General features: G+C 42.2%; 1 protein-coding gene and 1 pseudogene across 31 annotated transcripts in view; both read left to right on the top strand.

Moving 5' to 3' along the window:
- The window catches only part of LOC120817097 (protocadherin alpha-C2), a 161,443-nt gene that overhangs the window by 77,502 nt on the left and 65,803 nt on the right, over positions 1-18,138 (top strand). For 3 of the 30 annotated variants that reach the window (XM_078101263.1, XM_078101262.1, XM_078101264.1), the window contains exons 2-3: positions 3,447-3,524; positions 5,940-7,910. The exons of 18 other annotated variants lie outside the window; for them this stretch is intronic. In XM_078101263.1, coding sequence (XP_077957389.1) covers positions 3,447-3,524; positions 5,940-7,910 — 2,049 coding nt within the window. 9 more of the 30 variants (XM_078101269.1, XM_078101268.1, XM_078101270.1 and 6 more) reach the window with 7 other exon arrangements.
- On the top strand, positions 8,815-11,281 carry LOC144406145 (protocadherin alpha-10 pseudogene; annotated as a pseudogene). Its single transcript, XR_013467353.1, has 2 exons — positions 8,815-9,039; positions 9,226-11,281. The product of XR_013467353.1 is annotated as a protocadherin alpha-10 pseudogene (transcript).

Here is an 18,138-nt window from a genome sequence, read left to right as displayed (position 1 = left end):
CCAGAGTGTGCAGAGTGTACATGGAATGTTCAGAACATCCAATGTTTATTTGTCATATATTAGTGAAAATGAGCAAATAGGTCATATTTTGTGAGCAACTACAATTAATGGATTTTGGGGTAAACGGATGACTGCGGCTCAGTACGTGACGGTTTTTAATATTTTCAAATCAAATCATGTTTCCTACAGAATAGAAATAGGACAGGAGTTTCTGAACCCTGGGCTTAATCCTGGGATTACAGACGAGGGAATGTTCATAAACTCAGGACTACTGGAGATGTGAAGAACACTGAAATACAGCACAGCATGCGGATATGAAGGCAGCAGAACAAAAGGGTCCAATTAACAATATCCAGTACCCTCAGGGCTGACTAAAAAAAATAGGAAAACATGAGAAGTGAGTGATGTTGATGTATTACTTATTTCTACTAAAATATTTTGACAAGTCTTTCGGCTCTATAGCAGTTTCATGGAAGCAATTTTTACGATTACAATTTTCTTAATTTTATTTTTTTCTCAAATAGCCATTGTGTTATTCAGACAGAATAATGCCCAAATAAATAGTTTAATTATTTCTGGTGTATTTGTGTGTGTGCGTGTGCGTGTGCGTGTGCGTGTGCGTGTGTGTGTGTGTGTGTGTGTGTGTGTGTGTGTGTGTGTGTGTGTGTGTGCGTGTGCGTGCGAGCGTGTGAAGGACAGTTCTGAAACATTCAACGGGGATCAGATATTGGAAGAGGCAGAGCAGGATTCACTGGTGTGCTGTCCATGGTACTGAAATGTAATATTGTATATATTTTATTTAGGATATTAAGGAGAACCTCCACATATGTACAATGCCAGTCAAACGTTGGACACACTTTCTCATTGAAGTGAATGAGAAAATGGGCCCAACGTTTGAACGCGTAGTGTGACGTAATGGCTACTTAAATGGCTGCAACATTTGGCTTCCTTTTCATTGATCTCTGCATGTTGTCCATTTCACCACGTGGCGCCGCTGTTGATCCACCAGATACAGCTCGACTCTCTGAAAGACGTAGGCCACTCCTGTTTCCATGCAATTGGGCCATTTTTCAGCCTTTGTTAGTGAGGGATGACGGCGGAACGAACACATACTTTTCTAATCAAATCCAAAGCACAGAAGACAGAAAGACAGAAATATGTCTTCGCCCTGTAGATGGATATATTTTGGGATATGTATTGAGCTCTTTCTACTGGGGTTTTGCTTGGAAACGGTGTCTGGGCAGCTGTCCTATTCCGTCTCAGAGGAGGTGAACCCGGGGACTCCGATTGGAAATATCGCTAAGGACTTACACTTGAATGCGATGGACCTGGAGTCTCGTATGTTTCAAATTGTTACTGGATCAAAGAGGAAATTCTTCGAGGTAAATCTGAAGACTGGTGTTCTGTATGTCAGTGAGAGAATAGACAGAGAGGAGCTCTGCGCAGAGGAATTGAAATGTTCAGTTAGTGTGGAAGCCGTCATGAATAACCCATTAAAGCTTTACCGTATTGACGTGGACATTTTAGATGTCAATGACAATGCCCCATTATTTACAACCAAATTACAAAATCTGTACATCGCAGAGAGCACGCTACAAGGAGTTAAATTCGCATTATCTGAAGCAAGTGATTTAGATGTGGGGAGAAACGGAGTCAGTACTTACAAATTAAGCCAGAATACACATTTCTCGTTGGTTGTGCACAAAGCAGGTGACAGTGTGTCGGCTGAGTTAGTGATACAGAAAGCTCTAGATCGAGAAAAGCAGTCTGTGGTCACCATGACACTAATTGCTGTAGATGGAGGGAATCCTGCGAAATCAGGCACATCGCAGCTCGTTATAACCGTTTTAGACGTTAACGACAATATGCCGATATTCAGCGAAACGTTGTATAAAACGAAAATGACAGAGAACGCACCACTGGGCACAATAGTAATTGCAGTGAACGCCACCGACCTTGACGAGGGCCTCAACGGTGAGATCGTTTATTCACTGAGAAGCAAAGATCAAGACCACGTACTTGATATCTTCGAAATCGAAAGTCAAACGGGACTCATAAAGGTGAAAGGCAACATAGACTTTGAGGAGAAAAAAGCGTTTGAGATACGTGTAGAGGCCAGTGATGAAGGACAACCTCCGATGTCTGCTCATTGTAAAGTGCTGGTAGAAGTTGTGGACGTAAATGACAACGCACCTGAGATCACTGTGACGTCAATACACACTACAGTGAAAGAGGACGCTAATCTTGGCACCGTTGTTGCTCTCGTGTCACTCCTTGATAAGGATGGTGGGAAAAACGGTGAGGTAAAAATTCGAATTAAAAATGAAGTTCCCCTGAAACTCGAAACAAACTACAGAAATTATTATTCTTTGTTAGTTGATGGACCACTGGACAGAGAGAGTGTCTCTAACTACAACGTCACCATAGTCGCCACTGACAGCGGAACCCCGCCACTCTCCAGCACGAGGGTACTTTCTATACTAATTTCTGATGTAAACGATAATCCACCGCTTTTCCCAGAGCCCCTTATAAATGTATACCTAAAGGAGAACAGCCCAGTGGGAGAAATTATTAAAACAGTAGCTGCCAGTGATGCTGACGTAAACCAGAACAGCCAGGTGAGCTATACGTTTTTAAAAAGTAACAACAACCCGTCAACTATGGTAAACATCAACTCAGAAACTGGAGATATAGTCACCCTGCAGTCATTTGACCACGAGGAGTTAAACACGTTTCAGTTTAAAGTCCAAGCCACAGACTCCGGTGTTCCTCCGCTCAGCAGCAACGTGACTGTGAACGTTTTAGTCCTGGATGAGAACGACAACAGTCCCACCATCCTCTTGCCCTATTCTGAGCACGGCTCCGTTAACAGTGAGAGCATCCCCTATTCTGCTGAAGCGGGATACTTTGTGGCAAAGATCAGGGCTGTAGACGCAGACTCTGGATACAACGCGCTGCTTTCTTATCACCTCTCTGCGCCCAAAGGAAACAATCTCTTCCGGATCGGAACCAGCACCGGAGAGATCAGGACTAAGAGGAGAATGAGTGACAATGACTTGAAAACTCACGCCTTGGTGGTGTTGGTGTCTGATAACGGAGAACCCTCCCTGTCAGCTACTGTGTCTATTGACGTGGTGGTGGTTGAAAGCACAGCTGACATCCAGACTCAGTTCCGACACGTTCCCCTAAAGGAGGACAGCTTCTCTGACTTAAACCTGTACCTGCTGATCGCCATTGTGTCGGTGTCGGTGATCTTTCTGCTGAGCCTCGTCAGTTTAATAGCTGTCAAATGCCACAGGACAGACGGCAGCTTCAGCAGGTACAGCGCCCCAATGATCACCACGCATCCGGACGGGAGCTGGTCTTACTCTAAATCTACTCAGCAGTATGACGTGTGTTTCAGCTCAGACACACTGAAAAGTGACGTAGTGGTTTTCCCCGCACAGTTTCCGCAAGTAGATGGTGAGCTGATCAGTATAAATGGAGGAGACACTTTTACACGGACTCAGACGTTACCCAACAAGGTAAGCGAATTTGAAAAATCAACATGTTTCATTGGATGTATATTTTATTCTCCAGTTCATCGCCTTAAATTATCTCCCTCCGTGTTGGCGTTTTCATTGTGAAGGAAATTACCATACTGTATTTGAATGTAATGGCAATGTTGAGATTTAGATTTAGTAAGCATGTGTGGCAAGCGTGGGGTCGGGGAAGACTGCCCCGATAGTTTGTATTTTCAAAACAAAAAATCTACGAATAAAGTAAATTACTAAATTTAAGCAAAGGACAACACAAGTTCGATATACTGAGCAGGCAGGAGACGTGTTTCCAAAATAAATATTCAAAGTTTATTTCAACCACAATAAAAACAATTGAAATCTATCAAAAAGGTTACCGTGTTTTCCAGATCTGGGGCCCAAGGTGAGTGAGGGGGAGGGGTGAAGTTATAAACCTAAAATGGGAGTACCACAATCCACTCTTTAACACACACACACACACGCACACGCACACGCGCACACGCGCACACACACACACACACACACACACACACACACACACGCACACACACACACGCACACACACACACGGGTAAAGAAAAACGGGAGTGAATAAGACACTACACACGAGGGGACACCTTCACCAAAAAGGGTTCACCAGTGAGGCCCTCAGCACCTGGAATCACAAAAAGGGGAACAGTTAAATGAGAGACTAAAAATATATTCAAAAATCAAGAATTTATAGGTTCAAAAGACAAATCCAAAAAGAATATCGAATTATACAGTGTAAACTCAAGAAAACTAAATCAATTCAATGATCACAATAATTACAAAAATAATCCAGAAAAGTCTCCCTTGCCATCCACCTCCTGTTGATTCAGGAAACAAAATCAAAATAAGGAATATTAGGTGTTGGAATAGGGTGTTGGCATCAATCTCCATAAAACTGAAACGTCCTTAAAAAGAGGGTTATTTTAGCCCCATAAAATAAAAAGTTCGTTTTTACCCTATAAAAATCAGGTTTGTTGTATCCCCGTTAAAAAGCAGCAGCAGTCCAAACACAGTAAGGTTCGGGGTAGCCGGGTGCCGAGCCCTCAGCGTAACATCGCTCCGGCACCGAAAGGGAAGCTAGCCGACACACGCCATCCAACTTGCCAGCGCCTGCACACAAATGCACGTTATTAATGGTGCAGGGAGGGACACGTTGGCGTGCAATTAATTATGACATACCTGCGCGGAGGAACACAATTTTGCGCCACACCAAAGAGTGCGGAGCGTCTGCAAAAACCTGCAGCCAAGCAACCCGGAAGCAGAAAGTACGCACCCGTCGCCAGAAAGAGAAAAAGAGAGAGCGCAGATCTACCGATCCCTTCTAATGTGGCAGACAATTGAAGGGGCAGGACCCCAAATGGGCAAGGGGCAGTCATCCTGCTTACACATATTTATCCTTTCAAGAGCATTCCCGTGTGACTGTTGTTGTCCATGGTGCTGCAATCAGCCGCACAGATTGTTACGTGCGATGAAACTCTTTTTTTGTATTTCTGGAGGGGATATTCAGATTTTGAAAATACCAAGATGAATTGATATCCAGAGATTTCACTTATTTAAAAAACGTGGGTTTTTCTAGAACAAAATCTGTGATTAAATAATTGCGTGAATTATACTTGTTTTTCTATTTTTGGTGTGTTATTGTCAGCTGTGAGTATTCAGACGTATGGTATAGTTGAACTGTTTTTATTCAGGATGGTAGTTAATTGAACCAACCACGAGGTGACATCGTGAACAGTCAGATTTAGATCTCCACATGTAGCGTCAAGCTCCTCCCAGAATCACAAGCTAATCTTTCTTCTCTGGGCTTTGTGACGAAGAGGCGCAGTGCAATAATGAACTGTGTATCCATCCTCTTGTCGGCTACCCCTCATACAACAAATAAACTGGATTACGGATCCTAGCTTTCGTACGGAATTATTATCGTAGAAACTGGATTTTGGACATTGGGATACATATGTAGTGTTCACGCTAGATCAAGATATGTCGATGTGGATAATGCGAAGCTCTTTCGGGATTTATATACTCGTTGTTCTTTTGGATTGTTGCTGTGACGCGGTGTCCGGGCAGCTCTCGTATTCTGTGTCAGAAGAGGTAAACCCAGGGACTTCTGTGGGAAATCTCGCAAAAGATCTAAACCTGAATGTCCACGATCTGGATACACGTATGTTTCGGATTGTTAGCGGATCGAAAAAAAAATATTTCGATGTTAATTTGAAAACTGGTGTTCTTTATGTGAGGGACCGCATCGACCGCGAGGGGCTTTGTGCGAAAGCTAAAATATGTTCTGTGAATGTTGAGGCAGTGGTTAACAATCCACTGAAGCTTTACCGTTTAGAGGTAAATATAGTTGATATAAATGATAACACGCCTTATTTCCCTGAAAAATTGCAGTCTATTGCTATTGCTGAAAGTACCGCTCCAGGAGGGACATTTGGATTCATAGGGGCGTCGGATCTCGACGTTGGCAAAAATAGCGTGAGTACATACAAATTAAGTCCAAATGACTATTTTTCTTTAGAGGTTCACAAAGGCGAAGAGAGTGTATCTGCGCAGCTTGTGCTTCAGAAAGCTTTAGATCGAGAAAAACAACACATTTTAAGACTAATAGTGACCGCTGTCGACGGTGGAAACCCACCCAGATCAGCAACCTCTCTAATCATTATAAATGTTTTAGATATAAACGACAACGCTCCGGTTTTTAGCAGTTCATTATATAAGGCCCAAATTTCTGAGAACTCAGAAAAAGGACAAACTGTGATAGTTCTAAACGCAACAGACGCAGACGAGGGTGCAAATGCAGATATAGAATATTCGTTGAGAAGTAAAGGACAGGATAACATTTTGCATTTATTTCAAATAGACTCTAAAACGGGTGCAATTTTTGTCGGAGGTAACATCGACTATGAGGAACACCGCGCGTTTGAGATTCATGCAGAGGCCAGTGACAAAGGCCAACCTCCGATGTCTGCTCATTGTAAGGTGCTCGTAGAGGTGGTGGACATAAATGACAACGGCCCTGAGATCAGCGTGACGTCACTACTAAGCACAGTGAAGGAGGACTCAGCGGTAGGCACTGCTATAGCGCTCGTTTCTGTTCTTGACAAAGATGGAGGGAAAAACGGTGTAGTAAAAGCTGCCATTCTAAACGAGACCCCATTTCAATTGGACACAAATTATAAGAATTATTATTCTTTAGTTGTTGCTGGTCCACTTGACAGGGAAACTATGGCCGAGTACAATGTCGTTATCATAGCAACTGATGAAGGGATCCCAGCTCTCTCCAGCACCGGTATAGTGACAGTCCATGTTTCAGATGTAAATGACAATCCGCCTCACTTCTCGGAGCCGCTGGTTAATGTCTATGTTGAAGAGAACAGTCCTGTAGGCGCCATTATTAAAACAGTAACTGCAGTTGATGCCGATAGCAATGAAAATGGTCATGTGATCTATTCATTTTTACAAAGTAGCAGTAACTCTTTGCGGTTATCTTCAATGATAAACATCGACTCAGAAACTGGAGATATAGTCACCCTGCAGTCGTTTAACCACGAGGAGTTAAAAACGTTTCAGTTTAAAGTTCAGGCCACAGACTCCGGTGTTCCTCCGCTCAGCAGCAACGTGACTGTGAACGTTTTAGTCCTGGATGAGAACGACAACAGTCCCACCATCCTCTTGCCCTATTCTGAGCACGGCTCCGTTAACATTGAGAGCATCCCCTATTCTGCTGAAGCGGGATACTTTGTGGCAAAGATCAGGGCTGTAGACGCAGACTCTGGATACAACGCGCTGCTTTCTTATCACCTCTCTGAGCCCAAAGGAAACAACCTCTTTCGGATCGGAACCAGCACCGGAGAGATCAGGACTAAGAGGAGAATGAGTGACAATGACTTGAAAACTCACCCCTTGGTGGTGTTGGTGTCTGATAACGGAGAACCCTCCCTGTCAGCTACTGTGTCTATTGACGTGGTGGTGGTTGAAAGCACAGCTGACATCCAGACTCAGTTCAGACATGTTCCCCTAAAGGAGGACAGCTTCTCTGACTTAAACCTGTATCTGCTGATCGCCATTGTGTCGGTGTCGGTGATCTTTCTGCTGAGCCTCGTCATTTTAATAGCTGTCAAATGCCACAGGACAGACGGCAGCTTCAGCAGGTACAGCGCCCCAATGATCACCACCCACCCGGACGGGAGCTGGTCTTACTCTAAATCTACTCAGCAGTACGACGTGTGTTTCAGCTCGGACACACTGAAGAGTGACGTAGTGGTTTACCCCGCACCTTATCCGCAAGTAGATGGTGAGCTGATCAGTATAAGTGGGGGAGACACTTTTACCAGAACACAGACGTTACACAACAAAGACAAGGTAAGCTATAACATACAAACCCTGTGTATATATAACTTGTTATTGAGCTTTTTACAGGCGTAAGAGATTAAATAAATCAATTCCAGTACTTTTCTATTAAGAGCTTAGTAGTTAGAATGTTGTGCCGTTTTGGTAAATAAGTTGTGCTTTGCAGCAAAAATTAGACTTACACGGATACTCATTTTTTATTAACACAGAATAAATAGGGAAGACATAAACGATGACTTAATGCGTTGTCTCACATTTTGACGGCCTTTCTCGGTTTATCTTTTTAAATAATATATTTTGGCTAATGTTTTGCATGTGGGAGTGTTTCTATCCTTGGTGCTGAACATATCTTTTTAAACTCGCTGTTAGTTCCGAGAAGATAATTGAAAAACAGATGTTGTATATCGTTATTGAATCAACCAACAAATATACTTTGAAAGTTAACATATTTCATAATTCATCTTTGAAGCTCATGTTTAGATTGAAAACACAATCATCTGTAGTTTATAGCAAATAACGCCAGTTTTACAGTGAAAGTCATTTTTCACTGGGTATAACCTTCATCTTAATTGTTTCACCTGCCTTTTTTTGCAATTGCCTTTCGGACTTTTGAAATACATAGATGTTTACAACGTGACTGTCTCATTAAGAATGTAGTTATATAAAATGTCCACATGGAGACACTCTAGACCAGCACATTTGGACGGGTTCGCTTGTAGCTTTGGGCTCCTCCCAGATTCCGCTGACGATGAATCACTGGGCTTTGTTAAGAAGAGAGGTTGGACGACAAAGAGCGGTGTTCTGGTTTTTTCATGTCGAGATTTTTCAATGGATTATATCGCATTTAATCCTGATTCTCGTGGTGTTTCCGATTATTTCCATATTTTCTAGATGCTCCTTCTCTTTATACGGGATAATGCATTTGCCGAGCAGAACGGGCTCTATGTGGATTTATCTCTTGTTCCAGCTGCTGGATTGTTACTGGGAAACGGTATCTGGGCAGCTCTCGTACTCCGTCTCAGAGGAGGTAAATCTGGGGACTATTGTCGGAAATATCGCTAAAGATTTGAGCATCAATGTTCAGGATTTGGAGACCCGAATGTTTCAGATCGTTGCTGGATCAAAGAGGAAATATCTCGAGGTAAATCTAAAGACCGGTGTCCTGTATGTTAATGAGAGAATAGATCGAGAGGAACTCTGCACTTACGAGCCTAAATGTTCTATCAGAGTAGAAGCAGTTATTAACAACCCATTAAAACTGTACAGGATCGAAATTAATATCTTAGATGTTAATGATAATGCCCCATCTTTTCGAATTACGTCACAGGTAGTTAACATTACAGAGAGTACATTAGCAGGGGCTAAATTTCCTCTGCACTCCGCGGACGATGCCGACGTCGGTAAAAATGCAGTAAATGCCTACAAGCTGAGCCCAAACGAACACTTCTCTCTAGCCACATATAAAGGAGTGAGTTCATCTCCAGAGTTACTGCTTCTGAAAGTTTTAGACAGAGAAACACAGCCTGTCATTCGACTCACACTGACGGCCATTGATGGAGGAACTCCTGCTAAATCAGGCACTATGGTGATTGTTATTAATGTCTTGGATAGTAATGATAATTCTCCTGTATTTACTAAGTCGCTGTACAAAGCCAGTGTGTATGAAAACACTAAAATTGGGACATCAATAATCACACTAAATGCTACAGATTTAGATGAAGGAAAAAATGGAAACGTATTGTATTCCTTTAGTGACGTTGGTCGGGGGAAACAAACCGATCTCTTTGCTATAGATGAAAAAACTGGCACTGTAACAAATAGAAAGAATATCGACTTTGAAGTTAATAATGCTTTTGAGATCCGAATACAAGCTAGTGATGGAGCGTCTTCCCCTCTCACTTCACACGCAAAATTATTGATTGAAGTTTTAGATTTGAATGACAATGCCCCTGAAATTTCAGTTACATCATTGTTAAACACCGTGAGGGAGGACGCTTCCATTGGCACCGCTATTGCACTTGTGTCAGTGTTTGATAAAGACGGGGAGAAAAATGGGATGGTAAACTGTCACCTTTCGAATAATGTTCCTTTTAAATTAGAGTCAAATTACAGAAATTACTATTCGTTGGTTGTTGATGGTCCTCTTGACAGGGAGAGCGCATCTCAATATAATATTACCATAATTGCGTCAGATACGGGTAGACCACCTCATTCCAGCACGAGCTTTATTAATGTTCACGTCTCGGATGTAAATGATAACAGTCCTCTATTTAAAGAAAAGGTGATGAATGTATATTTGGAAGAAAACAGTCCAATTGGAGCAGTTATGAAAACAGTTTCAGCAATTGATGCTGACATCGATCAAAACGGTCAGGTGAGCTATTCATTTTTACAAAGTAACAGTAACTCGTTGCCTCTCTCCACAATGATAAACATCAACTCAGAAACTGGAGATATAGTCACCCTGCAGTCGTTTAACCACGAGGAGTTAAAGACGTTTCAGTTTAAAGTTCAGGCCACAGACTCCGGTGTTCCTCCGCTCAGCAGCAACGTGACTGTGAACGTTTTAGTCCTGGATGAGAACGACAACAGTCCCACCATCCTCTTGCCCTATTCTGAGCACGGCTCCGTTAACAGTGAGAGCATCCCCTATTCTGCTGAAGCGGGATACTTTGTGGCAAAGATCAGGGCTGTAGACGCAGACTCTGGATACAACGCGCTGCTTTCTTATCACCTCTCTGAGCCCAAAGGAAACAACCTCTTCCGGATCGGAACCAGCACCGGAGAGATCAGGACTAAGAGGAGAATGAGTGACAATGACTTGAAGACTCACCCCTTGGTGGTGTTGGTGGCTGATAACGGAGAACCCTCCCTGTCAGCTACTGTGTCTATTGACGTGGTGGTGGTTGAAAGCACAGCTGAAATCCAGACTCCGTTCAGACATGTTCCCGTAAAGGAGGACAGCTTCTCTGACTTAAACCTGTACCTGCTGGTCGCCATTGTGTCGGTGTCGGTGATCTTTCTGCTGAGCCTCGTCAGTTTAATAGCTGTCAAATGCCACAGGACAGACGGCAGCTTCAGCAGGTACAGCGCCCCAATGATCACCACCCACCCGGACGGGAGCTGGTCTTACTCTAAATCTACTCAGCAGTACGACGTGTGTTTCAGCTCAGACACACTGAAGAGTGACGTAGTGGTTTACCCCGCACCTTATCCGCAAGTAGATGGTGAGCTGATCAGTATAAATGGAGGAGACACTTTTACCAGAACACAGACGTTACCCAACACAGACAAGGTAAGATATAAAATACAAACCCTATGTTTTAAATAACTTGTTATTGAGCTTTTTACAAGCGTAAGAGATTAAATAAATCAATTCCAGTACTTTTCTATTAAGAGCTTAGTAGTTAGAATGTTGTGCCGTCTTGGTAAATAAGTTGTGCTTTGCAGCAAAAATTAAACTTACACGGATACTCATTTTTTATTAACACAGAATAAATAGGGAAGACATAAACGATGACTTAATGCGTTGTTTCACATTTTGACGGCTGTTCCTTTCTCGGTTTATCTTTTTAAATAATATATTTTGGCTAATGTTTTGCATGTGGGAGTGTTTCTATCCTTGGTGCTGAACATATCTTTTTAAACTCGCTGTTAGTTCCGAGAAGATAATTGAAAACCGGATGTTGCATATCGTTATTGAATCAACCAACAAATATACTTTGAAACTTCACATATTTCATAATTCATTTTTGAAGCTTATGTTTCGATTGAAAACATAATCACCTGTAGTTTATTGCAAATAACACCAGTTTTACAGTGCAAGTCATTTTTCACTGGGAATAACGTTGATCGTAATTGTTTCACTTGTGTTTTTTTCAATTGCCTTTAAGACTTTTGAAATGCATAGATGTTTACAACGTGACTGTCTCATTAAGAATGTAGTTATCAAAAATGTCCACATGGAGACACTCTAGACCAGCACATTTGGACGGGTTCGCTTGTAGCTTTGGGCTCCTCCCAGTTTCCGCTGACGATAAATCACTGGGCTTTGTTACGAAGAGAGGTTGGACGACAAAGAGCGGTGTTCTGGTCTGTTAATGTCGAGACTTTTCAATGGAATATTTCACATTTAATCCTAATTTTCGTGGTTTTTCCGATTATTTCCATATTTTCTAGATGCCCCTTCTCTTTATACGGGATAATGCATTTGCTGAGCAGAACGGGCTCTATGTGGATTTATCTCTTGTTCCTGCTGCTGGATTGTTATTGGGAAACGGTCTCTGGGCAGCTCTCATATTCCGTTTCAGAGGAGGTAAATCTGGGAACTGTTGTCGGAAATATCGCTAAAGATTTAAACATAAATGTGCCGGATTTGGAGCCCCGAATGTTTCAGATCGTTGCTGGATTAAAGAGGAAATTTCTCGAGGTAAATCTAAAGACCGGTGTTCTGTATGTTAATGAGAGAATAGATCGAGAGGAACTCTGCACGAACGAACCTAAATGTTCTATCAGCGTAGAAGCAGTTATTAACAACCCTTTAAAACTCTACCGGGTTGAAATTAATATCTTAGATGTTAATGATAATGCCCCATCTTTTCGAAGCACTTCGCAGGTAATTAACATTACAGAGAATACAGCATCCGGGGCTAAATTTCCGCTGCATTCAGCTCATGATGCAGACGTCGGTAAAAATGCAGTAAATGCCTACAAACTGAGCCCAAACGAACACTTCTCTCTAGCCACAAATAAAGGAGTGAGTTCATCTCCTGAGTTACTGCTTCTGAAAGTTTTGGACAGAGAAACACAGCCTGTCATTCGACTCACATTGACGGCCATTGATGGAGGAACTCCTGCTAAATCAGGCACTACGGTGATTGTTATTAATGTCTTGGATATTAATGATAATCCTCCCGTATTTATGCAGTCGCTTTACAAAGCCAGTGTGTATGAGAATGTAAAGATAGGGGCGTCAATAATAACGGTTAATGCCACTGATTCAGATGCTGGCCAAAATGGTAAAGTATTTTATTCATTCAGTGACGTAGGTCGAGGGAAGCAAACTGACTTGTTTACTATAGATGAAAAAACTGGGACTGTAACAAGTCAAAAGAATATCGACTTTGAAGAAAATAGCGCATTTGAGATCAGATTGCAAGCTAGTGATGGAGCTTCTTCACCGATGACGTCACATGCTAAATTATTGATTGAGGTTTTAGACATCAATGACAATGCCCCTGAAATTTCGGTTACATCATTGTTAAACATCGTAAGAGAGGATGCCGCCATTGGCACCGCTATTGCACTTGTGTCAGTGTTTGATAAAGACGGAGGGGAAAACGGGATGGTAAAGTGTCACCTTTCGAATAATGTTCCTTTTAAATTAGAGTCAAATTACAGAAATTACTATTCGTTGGTTGTTGATGGTCCTCTTGACAGGGAGAGCGCATCTCAATATAATATTACCATAATTGCGTCAGATACGGGTAGACCCCCTCTTTCCAACACGCGTGTTATTAATGTTCACGTCTCGGATGTAAATGATAACAGACCTCTATTCATAGAAAAGGTGATGAATGTATATTTGGAAGAAAACAGTCCAATTGGAGCAGTTATAAAAACAGTTTCAGCAATCGATGCTGACATCGATCAAAACGGTCAGGTGAGCTATTCATTTTTACAAAGTAACAGTAACTCGTTGCTTCTCTCCACAATGATACACATCAACTCAGAAACTGGAGATATAGTCACCCTGCAGTCGTTTAACCACGAGGAGTTAAAAACGTTTCAGTTTAAAGTTCAGGCCACAGACTCCGGTGTTCCTCCGCTCAGCAGCAACGTGACTGTGAACGTTTTAGTCCTGGATGAGAACGACAACAGTCCCACCATCCTCTTGCCCTATTCTGAGCACGGCTCCGTTAACAGTGAGAGCATCCCCTATTCTGCTGAAGCGGGATACTTTGTGGCAAAGATCAGGGCTGTAGACGCAGACTCTGGATACAACGCGCTGCTTTCTTATCACCTCTCTGAGCCCAAAGGAAACAACCTCTTCCGGATCGGAACCAGCACGGGAGAGATCAGGACTAAGAGGAGAATGAGTGACAATGACTTGAAAACTCACGCCTTGGTGGTGTTGGTGTCTGATAACGGAGAACCCTCCCTGTCAGCTACTGTATCTATTGACGTGGTGGTGGTTGAAAGCACAGCTGACATCCAGACTCCATTCAGACATGTTCCCCTAAAGGAGGACAGCTTCTCTGACTTAAACCTGTATCTGCTGGTCGCCATTGTGTCGGTGTCGGTGATCTTTCTGCTGAGCCTCGTCAGTTTAATAGCTGTCAAATGCCACAGGACAGACGGCAGCTTCAGCAGGTACAGCGCCCCAATGATCACCACCCACCCGGACGGGAGCTGGTCTTACTCTAAATCTACTCAGCAGTACGACGTGTGTTTCAGCTCGGACACACTGAAGAGTGACGTAGTGGTTTACCCCGCACCTTATCCGCAAGTAGATGGTGAGCTGATCAGTATAAATGGAGGAGACACTTTTACCAGAACACAGACGTTACCCAACACAGACAAGGTAAGATATAAAATACAAACCCTATGTTTTAAATAACTTGTTATTGAGCTTTTTACAAGCGTAAGAGATTAAATAAATCAATTCCAGTACTTTTCTATTAAGAGCTTAGTAGTTAGAATGTTGTGCCGTCTTGGTAAATAAGTTGTGCTTTGCAGCAAAAATTAAACTTACACGGATACTCATTTTTTATTAACACAGAATAAATAGGGAAGACATAAACGATGACTTAATGCGTTGTTTCACATTTTGACGGCTGTTCCTTTCTCGGTTTATCTTTTTAAATAATATATTTTGGCTAATGTTTTGCATGTGGGAGTGTTTCTATCCTTGGTGCTGAACATATCTTTTTAAACTCGCTGTTAGTTCCGAGAAGATAATTGAAAACCGGATGTTGCATATCGTTATTGAATCAACCAACAAATATACTTTGAAACTTCACATATTTCATAATTCATTTTTGAAGCTTATGTTTCGATTGAAAACATAATCACCTGTAGTTTATTGCAAATAACACCAGTTTTACAGTGCAAGTCATTTTTCACTGGGAATAACGTTGATCGTAATTGTTTCACTTGTGTTTTTTTCAATTGCCTTTAAGACTTTTGAAATGCATAGATGTTTACAACGTGACTGTCTCATTAAGAATGTAGTTATCAAAAATGTCCACATGGAGACACTCTAGACCAGCACATTTGGACGGGTTCGCTTGTAGCTTTGGGCTCCTCCCAGTTTCCGCTGACGATAAATCACTGGGCTTTGTTACGAAGAGAGGTTGGACGACAAAGAGCGGTGTTCTGGTCTGTTAATGTCGAGACTTTTCAATGGAATATTTCACGTTTGATCTTTATTCTCGTGGTGTATAGGATTATTTCCATATTTTCTAGATTCCCCTTCTCTACGGAATAATGCATTTGCCGAGCAGAACGGGCTCTATGTGGATTTATCTCTTGTTCCAGCTGCTGGATTGTTACTGGGAAACGGTCTCTGGGCAGCTCTCGTACTCCGTCTCAGAGGAGGTAAATCTGGGGACTGTTGTCGGAAATATCGCTAAAGATTTGAGCATCAATGTTCAGGATTTGGAGCCCCGAATGTTTCAGATCGTTTCTGGATCAAAGAGGAAATATATCGATGTAAATCTAAAGAAAGGTGTTCTGTACGTTAATGAGAGAATAGATCGAGAGGAACTCTGCACTAACGAGCCTAAATGTTCTATCAGCGTAGAAGCAGTTATTAACAACCCATTAAAACTGTACAGAATTGAAATCAATATCTTTGATGTGAATGATAATTCCCCATCTTTTCGAAGCACGTCACAGGTAACTAACATTACAGAGAGTACATTAGCAGGGGCTAAATTTCCCTTGCAAAAAGCTCACGATGCCGACGTCGGTAAAAATGCAGTAAATGCCTACAAGCTGAGCCCAAACGAACACTTCTCTCTAGCCACAAATAAAGGAGTGAGTTCATCTCCTGAGTTACTGCTTCTGAAAGTTTTGGACAGAGAAACACAGCCCGTCATTCGACTCACACTGACGGCCGTTGATGGAGGAACTCCTGCTAAATCAGGCAGTATGGTCATTGTAATTAATGTCTTGGATATTAATGATAATCCTCCTGTATTTAGTCAGACGCTCTATAAAGCAAGCGTGTATGAGAATGTACAGAAAGGCACCTCAATAATTACACTAAATGCTACTGATTTGGATCTAGGTAAAAACGGAAAAATATCATATTCGTTTCTTGAAATAGACCAGGGGAAACAAACTGATCTGTTTGGTATAGATAAACAAACTGGCACTGTAACAAGTCAAAAGAATATCGACTTTGAAGAAAATAATGCTTTTGAGATGAGAGTTCAAGCTAGTGATGGAGCTTCTTCACCGATGACGTCACATGCTAAATTGTTGATTGAGGTTTTAGATTTGAATGACAATGCCCCTGAAATTTCGGTTACATCATTGTTAAACACAGTAAGGGAGGACGCATCGATTGGCACCGCTATTGCACTTGTGTCAGTGTTTGATAAAGACGGAGGGGAAAACGGGATGGTAAAGTGTCACCTTTCAAATAATGTTCCTTTTAAATTAGAGTCAAATTACAGAAATTACTATTCGTTGGTTGTTGATGGTCCTCTTGACAGGGAGAGCACATCTCAATATAATATTAGCATAATTGCGTCAGATACGGGTAGACCCCCTCTTTCCAGCAGGAGCGTTATTAATGTTCACGTCTCGGATGTAAATGATAACAGACCTCTATTCATAGAAAAAGTGATGAATGTATATTTGGAAGAAAACAGTCCAATTGGAGCAGTTATACAAACAGTTTCAGCAATCGATGCTGACATCAATCAAAACGGTCAGGTGAGCTATTCATTTTTACAAAGTAACAGTAACTCGTTGCCTCTCTCCACAATGATAAACATCAACTCAGAAACTGGAGATATAGTCACCCTGCAGTCGTTTAACCACGAGGAGTTAAAAACGTTTCAGTTTAAAGTTCAGGCCACAGACTCCGGTGTTCCTCCGCTCAGCAGCAACGTGACTGTGAACGTTTTAGTCATGGATGAGAACGACAACAGTCCCACCATCCTCTTGCCCTATTCTGAACACGGCTCCGTTAACAGTGAGAGCATCCCCTATTCAGCTGAAGCGGGATACTTTGTGGCAAAGATCAGGGCTGTAGACGCAGACTCTGGATACAACGCGCTGCTTTCTTATCACCTCTCTGAGCCCAAAGGAAACAACCTCTTCCGGATCGCAACCAGCACCGGAGAGATCCGGACTAAAAGGAGAATGAGTGACAATGACTTGAAAACTCACCCCTTGGTGGTGTTGGTGTCTGATAACGGAGAACCCTCCCTGTCAGCTACTGTGTCTATTGACGTGGTGGTGGTTGAAAGCACAGCTGACATCCAGACTCAGTTCAGACACGTTCCCCTAAAGGAGGACAGCTTCTCTGACTTAAACCTGTATCTGCTGATCGCCATTGTGTCGGTGTCGGTGATCTTTCTGCTGAGCCTCGTCATTTTAATAGCTGTCAAATGCCACAGGACAGACGGCAGCTTCAGCAGGTACAGCGCACCAATGATCACCACCCACCCGGACGGGAGCTGGTCTTACTCTAAATCTACTCAGCAGTACGACGTGTGTTTCAGCTCAGACACACTGAAGAGTGACGTAGTGGTTTACCCCGCACCTTATCCGCAAGTAGATGGTGAGCTGATCAGTATAAATGGAGGAGACACTTTTTCCAGAACTCAGACTTTACCTAACACAGACAAGGTAAGAATGTACAATGTTGTTGCCCTTCGTCCATTTACTCTTGGTTTAGCTCTTTTTTCAATCGCCTATTTTTTTTGCTTACCCAAACATAGTATCTTCCCTCTCTTAAAGTTCGCAAAGACACGACAATCGCAATTTAACTCCTACAAACAAAAACAAAGTGTTACTTTGCATCCTTTTTTAAGAACAGAATATAATGACACTTTTTCTTACACACACTGGGAATACTCCTTCACATAAACACCAAAACATGCCATTAGCTTCGTTTTTTCTTTTTGCTTAATTATCAACTTTAAGCAACTATTGACTAGATACCGGAACGATAACTTCAGAGAACAATGAGACTGACTTTCATCCGATGAATTTGTCAACT

This window comes from Gasterosteus aculeatus, chromosome 4 (assembly GCF_964276395.1).
Source record: "Gasterosteus aculeatus chromosome 4, fGasAcu3.hap1.1, whole genome shotgun sequence".
Taxonomy (NCBI): domain Eukaryota; kingdom Metazoa; phylum Chordata; class Actinopteri; order Perciformes; family Gasterosteidae; genus Gasterosteus; species Gasterosteus aculeatus.
This window is presented reverse-complemented; position numbering and strand designations above follow the sequence as displayed.